The sequence below is a fragment of the Cydia strobilella genome, chromosome 23 (assembly GCF_947568885.1).
Source record: "Cydia strobilella chromosome 23, ilCydStro3.1, whole genome shotgun sequence".
Taxonomy (NCBI): domain Eukaryota; kingdom Metazoa; phylum Arthropoda; class Insecta; order Lepidoptera; family Tortricidae; genus Cydia; species Cydia strobilella.
Window position 1 is genome coordinate 2689056 of NC_086063.1, and position 14972 is coordinate 2704027.

At 40.2% G+C, this 14972-nt stretch overlaps 1 protein-coding gene across 1 annotated transcript in view; it reads right to left on the reverse strand.

Annotated features, from left to right (window-relative positions):
• The window catches only part of LOC134751797 (ribosomal protein S6 kinase alpha-4-like), a 225729-nt gene that overhangs the window by 106418 nt on the left and 104339 nt on the right, over positions 1-14972 (reverse strand). Inside the window, exon 4 of the mRNA XM_063687287.1 lies at positions 14613-14697. Within this exon, the coding sequence (XP_063543357.1) occupies positions 14613-14697 (85 nt within the window). The remainder of the gene's footprint in view (positions 1-14612; positions 14698-14972) is intronic.

Sequence of the window (14972 nt, forward strand, 5' to 3'; positions counted from 1 at the left end):
ACCCTAGGTTGAAGAAGATTTCAAAATGATTTTTGACCTGTATTGATATGAGTAACGCAAATTTGGACACTTCCGAAAACGGCCTTCTATAAATAATTGTAAATATCCAATAAACAAAAATCACTTTATACTCTAATAATCACTTTATACAGTATATTTTCATTGAAAATATTCGATTTCCGGTATTGCTTACTTAATATTTATTATACTTATTTCAAGTTTCCATCGTACGGATATAGTTCAACCTTGATTTCGTCTATTTCCTTTTTATGTCAGTTTTTCGTTCTAACTTATTGCCTATTTACTGCATGTAAAGTCCTAATCGATGCCGAAGTGGGTAAAGGTCACATATGCTTGCAAACAACTGTTATAGGTAGGTTGACCAGGCGTACAGAATTATTCAGGACATTGTTTTGGTAATGTCCCGAATTTGAGTAATCCAAATGGTCAGAACGTTGTCTCGAATTTTGATCATTAGACACCAAATCCTAATAAATTACAAAGCGCTTTATTCCGTACATATCTAAAAAAGCTTTCGAATGAAACATATAGTAACTATAAGTATGTTGATGATGATTACCAATTCTCAAATGACAAAATGAATATGAGCGTTAACCAGCTGCTAATTGAAAGATATGTATGTTGATTTCAAACAAATATTGTTATATTTGTCGCAATTACAGTATATCCAGCTTAATAAGTTAATACCATTTATTTTAATACGGTTTCCCGCGTACTCAATATTTTAAACAGGTCCCTGCAAATTTTTCATAAGTACAAACAAACCTTCTCGAGGCAGAGGTGTAGGGTTAGAGCCGGCGTAGCTTTAATTGACGTTCATAAGCGCATTGTAAAATGCCTACTTGAATAATAAACTATCTTTATCTTTACAAATCAACAACACTCCTAACTGTACATCAATGGACCTTACTACAAAAGGCATAAGGTCGCAAGTTTGGCGAACCTAAAAAGCTATCAGAAACTATTCAAAACTATGATATAGAGTTATCAGTGTGGGCGATGGTAAATGTTTTTCACGTTTTCGCTTTCCCGCTTAAGATCCGTTTCTGGAGTGTTCTCTTCGGAGTCTTCTTAAGCTGGTTTTACTATATTAAGTGTCCCGAATTTTAACCACGAAATTTGAATGTGGTTGTCCTGTAGAAAATCTGGTAACCCTAGTCACATGGCACTATTTATTTGACACGTGTAAGATGACCGTGCTATGAGTATTGTATCGAGAGATTATACTTTACAAAGCCCTTTGTGGTGAGTTACATCATGAGTCGATATTTATTTTTGTTTCCTAAGCATTTATGTCAATATGCGCGAAAATTGCAAGGAAAGAATAATATCCCGGGACCCCTGGGAATGCGATGACTCAGCAATAACCGCCGTAACCGGTCACATGATTTGATTTCATTTTGACGCGATACTAGCCTGAAACCTGCAGTCACAAAACTAACAAGTTAAATTACTATCAGTGTTATAAAAACTCCACTTTACCACTAGGATCCGAATTAAAAGTCTCAGAGAAGTGACTCTTTTCAAAGCTAATAAACGTGAAATTCGTAAGGCACAAGTTGTTCGTGGCTTGACCCAGTTTAGGAAATATTGCGGTACAAAAGTTGGGACATTATGTAGACGTTGCTGGCATTGGGATTAAGTGTTATAGTGCTTTATGATCTTAAATACTGGTTGTCTCTTTACATGCTTTTATTTTTACCACAATGGTTGCTTGTTTAGATCAAATCAAGTCACCTGACCATCTGATATCTTGGAAGCACGATTTGAACTAGTTCCCGATATCAGAATCCCTAGTGTAAATTTAATTCGATATCGTGACGAACGTTCGCGTCTGCGTTGTGTCCACTGTCTTTTTATGTATGGGATTATGAACAGCGCGCCAAGCGGGACGTTTTGGAAACTCAAAATCCCATACAAAATGACACTTAACGCAAACGCGTACGTTACGTCGCCCTATCGAATGAAATGTCTAGAAGTACCGATTAATATTCGTTACGTTACTTAGTTTGAAGAAAATACAAAGACAATGCGATTTTAAGGTATGAAGCTTCACGGATGTAAAATGAAGGTCGCCATAGGAACTTCGTAACTAAGCAACGGGGCATATATGTACCTATATACATCATACATATACATTTTTATTACGAGCCTATTGTGTCCCACTGCTGGGCAAAGGCCTCCCCCTCATGGGGCACCCACTCTGTGGTTATTTTGGCCCACATGTCATTCGGCATATCGGCATGCGGCAGACATGACCAGCCCAGTCCCACTTTAACTTGTCCGCTTTCCGAGCTACATCTATTATTTGGGGTTTAGAGCGCAGCGTGGGCACATATACATATAGCTGTAAAAAGTAATGAAATAAATTCATTTGTATTTGTATACATTTATCCTTCACAAGGACTTAAGTAATTTCAGTATTCAAATATATTATATAACGCCATCTGCTGTCTCTATGATCACAGTAGCGAATGAAAGAGACAGTATGTTTCAGCCATGAACCAAGAAAAGGTGTAATTTGCGGGTCACCTTGCAGAGTCAAATAGGACAGACCCGTAATTTTTATTACCACAGGTAACTGACACTAGTGTTCATATTTGTAAATATTAATACCTACTTATAAATACGAAAGTAACTCAGTCTGTCTGTCTGTTACCTCTTCACTACTAAACCCGGTGGTGGTGCTAATTAGTGATAGTTTGAGGCCCAGGGAAGGACATAATATGTAGGTCAGTTTTTGTTCCGTACCCAAAGGGTAAAAACGGGACCCTGTTACTAAGTCTTCGCTGTCTGTTTGTCTGTCTTCCTGTCTGTCACCAAGCTGTATCTTATGAACCGTGATAGCTAGACAGTTGAAATTTTCACAGGTAATGTATTTCTGTTGCTGCTATAACAACAAATACTAAAAACAGAATAAAATAAATATTTAAAGGGGGCTCCCATACAACAAACGTGATTTTTTGCCGTTTTTAGTATTTTTTGTTATAGCGGCAACAGAAATACATCTGTGAAAATTTCAAATTGACGACCGGTCTGGCCTAGTGGGTAGTGACCCTGCCTGTGAAGCCGATGGTCCTGGGTTCGAATCCCGGTAAGGGCATTTATTTGTGTGATGAGCACAGATATTTGTTCCTGAGTCATGGGTGTTTTCTATTTAAGTATTTATATATTATATATATCGTTGCCTGAGTACCCATAACACAAGCCTCCTTGGGCTTACCGTGGGACTTAGTCAATCTGTGTTAGAATGTGCTATAATATTTATTATTTATTCATTTATTTACACTATATCGGGAGTCGTGGAAGACAAGGGGAGAAGCCTTTGCCCAGCAGTGGGACACCATAATGGGCTAGTAAAAAAAAAATCATTTATTTAAAAAAAACTGTAGCTATCACGGTTTATGAGATACAGCCTGGTGACAGACAGACAGACGGATAGTCTTAGTAATTTTTACCCTTTGGGTACGGAACCCTAAAAAGCGACTGATTCTGAACGTTTACATTCAGCATTTATGGCCAATATTTGATGATTTTCATTGACCTAAAAAAATAACTAATTTCGAATGTAACGTTTTGTTTCAAAACTAAGTAAACTCTTTAGGATTCTCGAATATATAAAACTATTATATATTTTATTATAATGACTTAACTTTTGTCGTCAAAAGCATTTATTTTTAAACTATGTATTTGGCAACTGAAATAAAATAAATAGATGTACTTAGTTCTTTAACCCACAGCAATTCGTTATACCTAAACAACCTAGTACAATAGCAGACCAGCGACATAGGCCTAACAATTAGAAAACTCTACCCAACCCATCAAAAACCAACTCTAACTCCAACTAAATAAAGTTGCAAATCACTTGAAAAGAGTCAAAGCCGCATCATTTACGCAAGGCACTGCGTTATTCCCAACGCCTATTTAGCACAAGCGAGTCTAAGTCTCACAAATACCAGCATATAAGCCTTCATATAGCTTAAGATTCCACAGGTCTAGTTATAATGGTATGACAGAGAGCTTGACTCGCTAAGGTAAGGCAAACGGCTTGTTCCCTTGACCTGCTTGTTTGGACTAGAATCGAACCCTTAATAAGAGTATTAGTCATATCATTACTGATGTGCTTTGGTGCATCGTGTTGTGGACTGATCGGAAGTATTGGTAAAATGTATGGCATTTTAGTTCCTGAATTACGATTCACTGTCTGAGTAGATAACTTTTTTTTTAAACTGTAGTACGCTACAGTTAAAAAAAAGTTATCCACTCATACAAGCAATCCAACAAAATGTAGTGTACCCCTTCTTCTGTCAAAAGGTGGAGGTTCGCGCCGCGACGGAGAAAAGCGACCGAGACAGAAGACAGCGACCGGAGACAGCGACCGTCACTTGACGGTAGGCAACATATAAGCGACAGTTCGCGACAGAGACAGAGTGACGGTCGCTATCTCCGGTCGCGGTCTTCTGACTCGGTTGCTTGTCTCTGTCGCGGCGCGAACCTCCACAAAGACGTAAACCGAATAATTGCTGTGGTAAGAGTTGGCAATGCACAATAAATGGTTCACTGGTTTGATTTGTCAATTGTAACTGTTCGTAAGATTTGGTTACCTGACTTTGTTACTGAGACATTTATTAAGACTTGCGAAAAACACTTTCGAATCGGTGAAGAGTAAAAGATTGGAAACGCCACTGCATCTCGCTCACTGGGTCAAAAGTATCTGAAATAACTTAGGCACAACACAAGACCTCGTGAACTACTTCTTTTTAGGGTCCGTACCCAAAGGGTAAAAACGGGACCCTATTACTAAAACACCTCTGTCACCAGGCTGTATCATCAACCGCGATAGCTAGACAGTTAAAATGTTTACATATTATGTATTTCTGTTGCCGCTATAACAACAAATACTAAAAACAGAATAATATAAATTTTTAAGTGGGGCTCCCATACAATAAACGTGATTTTTTTTGCCGTTTTTTGCGTAATGGTACGGAACCTTTAGCGCGCGAGTCCGACTTACTTGTCCGGTTTTTATGATATAGAAGGCAAACGAGCAGACAAACTGCCAGATGGACACCTGCAACACCAGAGGCATCCTTCCATCTAAAAGGCCGGCAACGCACTTGCCGGCCTTTTAGATGGGATTAGCTCTTTCTTGAAGGTCGTATCGATTCGGAAATACTACTCCTGCTTGTACTATACATCATACACATACTAGTTGACAGCTTGACAACGATATGGTTTCGGCGACCAAACATAGCGTTCATTAAGAAGTATTGTCTGTTGGGTTTGTAGATCATTCAAACGTGTGCAAGTAGGTCAAGGCGATAGCGATGGCGATAATCGTTTCAGACTACGTCGATTAGGCAGATAATTGCTAATATTGCTATGCTCTCTAACTAACTTAATAGAATATACACAAAGTTCAGTCAAGCAAAATTATCTACGCTATAAATGCGGTCTTAATATCTCTTCATAGTTAAATACCTACCTAGAGCGCTGGTGGCCTAGCGGTAAGAGCGTGCGACTTGCAATCCGGAGGTCGCGGGTTCAAACCACGGCTCGTACCAATGAGTTTTTCGGAACTTATGTACGAAATATCATTTGATATTTACCAGTCGCTTTTCGGTGAAGGAAAACATCGTGAGGAAACCGGACTAATCCCAACAACGCCTAGTTTCCCCTCTGGGTTGGAAGGTCAGATGGCAGTCGCTTTCGTAAAAACTAGTGCCTACGACAATTCTTGGGATTAGTTGTCAAGCGGACCCTAGGCTCCCATGAGCCGTGGCAAAAAATGCCGGGACATCGCGAGGAAGATCATGATAAGTAAAATACCTACCTATAGTGTGATTTTTTTAGTAGCTATTTTTGATAGTTAAGCGTTCAAGTTTTAAGCTTGATTCTTACTGGCATGCCCATTTTAATAAATTTACGCACCAAATCCTACAGTAGGCCGAGCACATGATTGACGCGACAGTATCTCGCCGCGAGATAGACTACCCATCTTTTGCTAACGGTATGAATTAAAGGGAAACGGGTAGTCTATATTGCGACGAGATACTCTCGCGCCAATCATGTGCTAGCACGGCTGGTCTCGGAAAAAACGTAAGACAAATGAACTCCTTGCCCGATAAATATGTTTGACGCCATGCAACTTCTAGCCTTACACACATTCCAATGTAATTCCAATTTCTTCAATCAAAAACGTCACTTTTGACATTGACAGATCACTATAATATCGGAATTATCGGAAACAGATAGAATAACTAAAACTCGAATTGGCCTATATGTCAAACCAGTACAGTATATATTGCAATTTGTTCCGGTTCCGGAAAATAGAAGAGGAAAAATGCTTGGACACCTGCTGCGACACGACGAATTTATCAAAAAACATAATTAAAGGGAGAGTTGAGACAAGGAGACGGAGGGGGAGACCAAGGAGAACATACATAGATCAAGTGAAGGAAAAACTCAACGTCGTTTCGTATCAGGCTGTCAAGGAGAAGGCAGAGGACCGATACACATGGAAATCGCTCCACCGACAAGAGTCTAACGCTTAAATATATGATGATATATTCCGATAGAACATTAAAACACCACATTATGATAGCGCACATCGATAGCGGTTTGTTACATGTGATAATATTACCATAGAGTAACTTATACTAGAGCGGTACTGTCATAGTAAATTTTGTAACCCCAGTAAATTCACTGCCATCTGTCGACACACTTTAAAACTAAAAATGAAGATTTATAAAAATACGATAAAATGTATTTAAATATAGATAAATGATTTTTTTTATTTGCATTAATTATTTTTATGATTTTGACCCATGTTCTTTCACTGATATGCGTTAAAATTGTTAAATAACAAACGAAACCGTCAAAGCCATCTAGCCCGTAGGCCAAAACTAGTAGCGCCCTCTGAACGAGAATCAAATTTTCTTGATTTTCGAGGCACGTTTTTTCCTTAGACTGTATCCATCTATTACGGAGTTATATCTATCTTTGATATTACTATCACAACCGCAATAATAATATTGAAACATCTAAGTATCAGTGCCATGATAAACTGCTGAAAGTGTATATTGTTGACAACATTCTAGAATCCAGGTCCGTCAGTGAAAGTGGTGAAAGGTAACCCGAGATTTTTGCTCTGATAAATACGCTTGTTACAATAAACCGATTGCTTTCTCATTTATCTAATAAACTTAAACAGCATGCTGAATAAAATAGATAAAGAGATACCTAAGCCGATCTGATGACATGACAATTCGGTTGTACAGTCGCCATCAGATATATCGGAGCGGCCAAGGCGGTCACAAATATCTGAACACGCCTCTATTGTCAGGGCGTTAGAGTGCATGTTCAGATATTGTGAACACTTCGGCCGCTCCGATATATCTGATGGCGACTGTATATTACTACTACTACTTCACTGGCTCAGTGACCCAAAAAGGATCTTGGCCTCCGACACTAGAGAGCGCCACTCTGCCCTATCCTGCGTCACTTCACGCCAGTTGGATATTCCGAGGGCGGACAGGTTTTTTAGGGCTTCGTCACTCCAGCGGTATCTGAGACGACCAGACGGACGCTTTCCGCCCGGATGCCCCTCATACGCTCTTCTAACAGCACGATCCTCTCCCATCCTCTCCAGGTGACCAAGCCAGCGGAGTCGTGTGGCTTTATATTAAAACATAAATATTTAAACCGGGTCTCATCATCATCATCATCATGTCAGCCGATAGACGTCCACTGCTGGACATAGGCCTCCCCCAAGGCTCGCCACTCCGACCGATCCTGTGCCGCTCGCAACCATCGAATCATCATCATCATGTCAGCCGATAGACGTCCACTGCTGGACATAGGCCTCCCCCAAGGCTCGCCACTCCGACCGATCCTGTGCCGCTCGCAACCACCGAATTCCCGCGACCTTCACCAGGTCGTCGCTCCATCTCGTTGGAGGCCTACCGGCAGTTCGTCTTCCGGTACGCGGACGCCACTCCAGAACCTTCCGGCCACACCGGCCATCAGTTCTGCGAGCAATGTGCCCCGCCCACTGCCACTTAAGGTTTGCTATTCTGCGAGCTATGTCGGTGACCCTAGTTCTACTGCGGATATCATCATTTCTGACTCTATCACGCAGAGAAACCTCGAGCATAGCTCTCTCCATTGCCCTTTGCGTGACCTTGAGCCTTCTTATGAGGCCCATCGTTAGCGCCCACGTCTCAGATCCGTATGTCATCACTGGCAACACACACTGGTCAAAGACTTTTGACTTAAGACACCGGGTCTATCGTTACTATTTTGTTACCTTTATTTCCGACGTTTCGACGCAGAATAAATTTAAAAGTGGAAAAATTACTGCTTTGGGTGCTTTACTCATGGCCTCTATTGTTGTTGATTGACTGGTCTCGGTCGCTCAGTTGGCAGAGCGCTGGAGTATCGGATCCAGAGGCCGTGAGTTCAAGTTTCACCCAAAGCAGTAATTTTCCACTTTTAAATTTATTCTAAGCTTATCATCGTTCGCAGACGTTTCTGCTTGTTAAAAATAATTTAGTTTCGACCTCGACGCAGGTTACACTGGTCGTGGTCGCGTATAACTGGGGGCCTAGCCACGATGACAATCGTTTGCAGAAAACGAAACGATTCTCTCTATCACTCTTCCATATTAGTGCGATAGAGCCAGATAGCGTTTCGTTTCTCTGGGAACGATTGTCATGTTGGCTAGGCTCCCAGATGGTCCAGAATGTCAAAAACAGAAATTGGTTGTCGATTGGCCAATTAACTATCCAATAATCCTGCTTTTGCACCTATTTTGTACTAATAACACAAAGTTTTATTAATTATTACACTGTGAAGAGAACTTTCCTGAAATTAAAGCGAAAATAGCTTTCGCATAAGTTAGTCCGTAGTAGGCGGTATATCAGGGACCGTCTGAGTAGTTACCACTGGCCAAAGATAGATATAACTCCGTAATAGATGGATACAGTCTAAGGAAAAAACGTGCCTCGAAAATCAAGAAAATTTGATTCTCGATCAGAGGGCGCTACTAGCTTTGGCCTACTGTCGTATAGATGGCGTTGACGGTTTCGTTTGTTATTTAACAATTTAACGCATATCGTTGAAAGAACATGGGTCAAAATCATAAAAATTATTAATGCAAAATCATTTATCCACATTTAAATACATCTTATCGTTATTTTATAAATCTTCATTTTTAGTTTTAAAGATGGCAGTGAATTTACTGTGGTTACAAAATCTACTATGACAGTACCGCTCTATCTTATTATATCCTCTTTGCCAAGGCCGAGCGACAACTAGGACTTGTATTACACGAGTCAGGCAGGCCACACATTCACTGTTCCTAAGGTGTATTATCTTCTCAAATAATATTGGATGCCTTTGTACTGATCTTATTGGTAGTCTAAACTCACAAGGTTCATTATGCTTGCTACAAATAATATTGAAATTTCGGGAAGAATGATACAGTGCAAGCAAAGTAAATTGAACAAGTTTGGGAACAAATTAAATTATTTTATTAAATATTTTGATTTGTGTTTTTTTTAAGTAGTCACACTACTATATATAAATTAAAAACTGTAATGACATCTTCATATATTAAAGAAAAAGTGACGAAGCCCTCCAGTGGTGAAGGCCGGATCCGGCCGGAGGGCTTCGTCACTTTTTCTTTAATATATGACATCTATTACAGTTTTCAAAGTAAATTGATTATAATAGAGAGGTGAAGTCTAAGAATAAAACGGGCTCCCTAGTTTGACAGCCGGAAACTACTTTATGTTCACTGAATTGTCAAACGACAACTTTTGACGGTCAAAGTTACCGCATAATGTATGGAGCCGTACAGCGCCATCTTGTTTAGATGTCAAATTCGAAGCACGGAATTATCTTAGATTATACACATCTTACTAAATGAATGTATCTTTGCTACACGTAGACACGCTTGTAACACGTGGGTACAGTCGCCATCAGATATATCGGAGCGGCCGAGCGACTCAAAAATATCTGAACACGCACCTAGCGCCATGACAATAGAGGCGTGTTCAGATATTTGTGAGCACCTCGGCCGCTCCGATATATCTGATGGCGACTGTACTTCAACAAAAACCGGAAGAGTGGGAGTCGGACTCACCCACCGAGGGTTCCGTACTTTTTAGTATTTGTTGTTGTAAAGTACAGAAATACATCTGTGAAAAATTCAACTGTCTAGCTATCACGGTTCATGAGATACAGCCTGGTGACAGACAGACGGACAGCGGAGTCTTAGTAATACGGTCCCTTAGGCACGGAACCCTAAAAATGAGATCCTGGCCCCTACTTTTCTACGCATCGATGTTAGATCGTTATTCGTTGACACTTAACGACCCATTAGAAATGTACAGGAAATTGTCATTGTCACCTGACAATTGACAAATTGGTGAAATAGACGACTGACAGAAATAATGAAACAAAACTATGAAAACGGATTATATCGCGTATATTGAATTTATAATACATCCCGACGTTTCGAACTCTTTACAGCGTTCGTGGTCAACGGGTCGGAATGTATTATAAATTCAATATACGCCATATAATCCGTTTTCATAGTTTTATTTCATGAGTAACTATCGCGGTAACCGAAGACAATATAATGAAACAAAGTTAACACATATTTTATATACTTTGTTTGTCGTTATCAAAAACTAGACTTATATTGACCGGGATATAGACAGTGATTACCTTTTGTATTACTTTTGTATTTAAATAATACAAAAGATAATCACGGTCTATATCCCGGTCAATATAAGTCTAGTGAAACTAACCGTGAATCATTCAAAACTCTAGTTATCAAAAACATCCGCGACGTCAACATGACCCATTACGCAACTCGGTTCGTTAGACCCAGACCTGACCTCAGAGGTAGTTCGATGGCCGAAGGACCTTAAGAGGTCTGAAGGTTCAACGGTCTAGCGGTCGCCCTTCGTCCTCGGTCGGTCTTGACGGGTGCCTTTACTGGTGGATATTGATTTGACACACATGTACGTAATTTAGTGAAATTATAAGGTCACATTTCGTATTTGATTATACCTCTAGCGTCAAACGACGGTCCTTTTCAAAGTTCCTTCAAGTCTCTTTTAAATAGTTGGGCTTAGTTTAAAAAAACCGGCCAAGTGCGAGTCGGACTCGCCCACCGAGGTCCGTACTTTTTAGTATTTGTTGTTATAGCGGCAACCGAAATACATCATCTGTGAAAATTTCAACTGTCTACTATCACGGTTCATGAGATACAGCCTAGTGACAGACGGACAGCGGAGTCTTAGGAATAGGGTCCCGTTTTTACCCTTTGGGTACGGAACCCTAAAAATAATAATCGAAGCAATGTTTTTCTGGAATTTTAAAGTTGTCTCTTCAAAGGGCAAATGAATTATACTACTACAGCTACATGGAGTAATATAATTTTAAACTAACACGGTACTTAATCGCGTAAAAACAGGTAGTCTGCCTGTGACCACGAAAGCAACGTCACGTTCGAAACGTCAGGCCATAAATGAACGTAAGTTTTTACGCGATTAAGTCTCGTGTGATGCGGAAGGGTCCTGGATTTTCCCCAGGCTACCATCCCCCCACACAGTCCTACCGCTCTAATTGCCCTAGTGCAATAGAGCCCAAGTCAGGTTAAAAAAAACGCATCCCCCACACAGTCCTACCGCTTTAATTGCCCTAGTGCAGTAGAGACCGTCAGGTTAAAAAAAATACGCATCCCCCACACAGTCCTACCGCTCTAATTGCCCTAGTGCAATAGAGCCCGTCAGGTTAAAAAAAAACGCATCCCCCACACAGTCCTACCGCTCTAATTGCCCTAGTGCAATAGAGCCCGTCAGGTTGAAAAAAAATACGCATCCCCCACACAGTCCTACCGCTCAAATTGCCCTAGTGCAATAGAGCCCGTCAGGTTAAAAAAAAAACGCATCCCCCCACACAGTCCTACCGCTCTAATTGCCCTAGTGCAATAGAGCCCGTCAGGTTAAAAAAAAACGCATCCCCCACACAGTCCTACCGCTCTAATTGCCCTAGTGCAATAGAGCCCGTCAGGTTAAAAAAAAACGCATCCCCCCACACAGTCCTACCGCTCTAATTGCCCTAGTGCAATAGAGCCCGTCAGGTTAAAAAAAACGCATCCCCCACACAGTCCTACCGCTCTAATTGCCCTAGTGCAATAGAGCCCGTCAGGTTAAAAAAAAAAACGCATCCCCCCACACAGTCCTACCGCTCTAATTGCCCTAGTGCAATAGAGCCCAAGTCAGGTTAAAAAAAACGCATCCCCCACACAGTCCTACCGCTTTAATTGCCCTAGTGCAGTAGAGACCGTCAGGTTAAAAAAAATACGCATCCCCCACACAGTCCTACCGCTCTAATTGCCCTAGTGCAATATAGCCCGTCAGGATAAAAAAAAAACGCATCCCCCCACACAGTCCTACCGCTCTAATTGCCCTAGTGCAATAGAGACCGTCAGGTAAAAAAAAAATACGCATCCCCCACACAGTCCTACCGCTCTAATTGCCCTAGTGCAATAGAGCCCGTCAGGTTAAAAAAAAAACGCATCCCCCACACAGTCCTACCGCTCTAATTTCCCTAGTGCAATAGAGCCTGTCAGGTTAAAAAAACGCAAATCCCCACACAGTCCTACCGCTCTAATTGCCCTAGTGCAATAGAGCCTGTCAGGTTAAAAAAACCGCAAATCCCCACACGGTCCTACCGCTCTAATTGCCCTAGTGCAATAGAGCCTGTCAGGTTAAAAAAAACGCGATTAAGTCCCGTGTTAGTTTAAAATTATAAGTGAAAATCGTGTTAGTTTAAATTAGTTAATATGTCAATTTATTGGGACACCGTGAAAGATTTACAGGACCTCGGAGAGTAATAAATTAGTCCGGTAAATACGCCCTGGGACGTATTGCGAATATCCTGTAACATTTACTTATATTTCAGTATTTTATTAGAGCGTAGATTTAGTTGGTGAGATCAGGTCGAAAAGTGGTTCGTTTAGTTTTGTTACCATAAAATTGCTCAACATTTTACCGTTAAGTCTATTACGAAATATTTATCAGTACGGTTTTTACTCACAGGCACGACGACGAGTGCACGACGTACAACCGCCGCGGACACTCGTGCCTGAGGATGGATTCCCAAAGAATCCGAAACATGTCGCCAAAAGCGACTAAAAATAATAGTGAGTAAAAACCGTACTGATAAATATTTTGAAATATGTCTCACGATAGTTTAAGTGCGAAGTCTATTACGAGTAGAAAACGATAAGATACTAAGCGACTCATCATCAGATCAACTCATACTCATTTATTTATAAAGTCATTTTACACGTCAAGCAATACTTATATGTCGATAAGGTTGATTTCAAATTGAAGCTTTATGGAAATAGCGCCTTATTGACAACCGAAAATAAGTACCCTTTTGGTTGAAAATGGCACATATAAGCATAAGTTTGAACTAAAACCATTCCTAAAACGCGCCTCTATGTTAATAATCTGATACAAAAAAAATCGGAAGAACCTAGAATTATCCCCGTAATTTTATTTTAAGACTAGTTGGGTCTGGATTTCAAATCTAACCACCACTAGGCTATTAGATTTGAACATTAGAGACGTAATTTCAAAATAGGTTCTAGGTTTATTTTTCCTGCAAATAAATATATGTGAACGCATCGCATTGATAATCAGAAAAAAAAGCTCAGACGGACTATGTTTTGTTGAATAGATTCTCTCTCTATTTCCTGGTTAATCTCTATCCATGCTATTTACAAGATCCCTACACCAAACCAAAATGCCCGCATATTGAAATAGTCCAAGATGTCTTCCTTTTCTTTCATTAACAGTCAGAGCAGGACGGATGTTTAACAAATGGTGTACATTTAATACCAGTTTCGCAAGTCTAGACAGCTAAGTTTTTTATAATATTCAAAGAAACGTGTCAAGGGCATCCTTTGTACATGATGTAATTAATTATTTTAGAAACTTCGCAGGCTTTTAGTTAGATAAAATGTCAGTTTCATCCCATAAATTAATATTGTTGTCTAGCCTTTCTTACTAAACTGCCTTGAGCACTTTAAACTAAACTAGCTAAACTAGCTTAACAAACCCTCTATTTTTGACTGCAAATATTCACCCTGCAAAATATATTTGTTTATTATTATACATATCAGCACTTACAGATAAACCTTATGTGCTAATAGTGTTGTTAGTAATAATTTCATGTGATTATGCACTAACTCTAATATAATTCTATTATATGTGTCTTTAGAGTCCCTTCGCTACGCTGTAGATAGTAAATTAGAGTCGCGATGTCGCGAACATCATCGCTTGCTCAAGTTTCAAAATAAGAACACACACCGGGTGCGTGTGTGTGCGGGTGTGTGTGTGCGGGTGGGTGGGTCCGGGTGTGTGTAGACGTTCACGTGCGCATTGTAATATATAGGTACAGATCCTTATGAGAGACGGCACATCACTTGCGTGACATGTGCGTGCACGTGCATGCGCAGCCGGTGTACTCTAGCCTTAACTATTTCAAGGATATGTGAGACTTACCAAGTATTAGGTGTAGTTTGGAGTCTGTCTGGAAGGCGTAATGTAGCGTGACCAGGAAAGGGCACTCTCTCACTGCTTCCAGGACCTGGAGAAACCTTGCCTTTAATAGACTGGTCTTCGAGACTTATGGGAGAGTTAAAGATATGTAGGTATCGTAAAATGTGCCTACTTTGCTTCATAGATCGAATTACAAATGATTATATTGTGGTAGGTATGTTACGAGGGAGGGATGATAAGTTTCCGAAATGAAGACGAAAAAACAAAGATATTTGAATCTAATTTATTTTTCTACATATGTTCCTTCTAATTCTATACAGGGTGGCTAAGCAATAAGTGCATTTCCGTTGCAAGGGAGGTTTT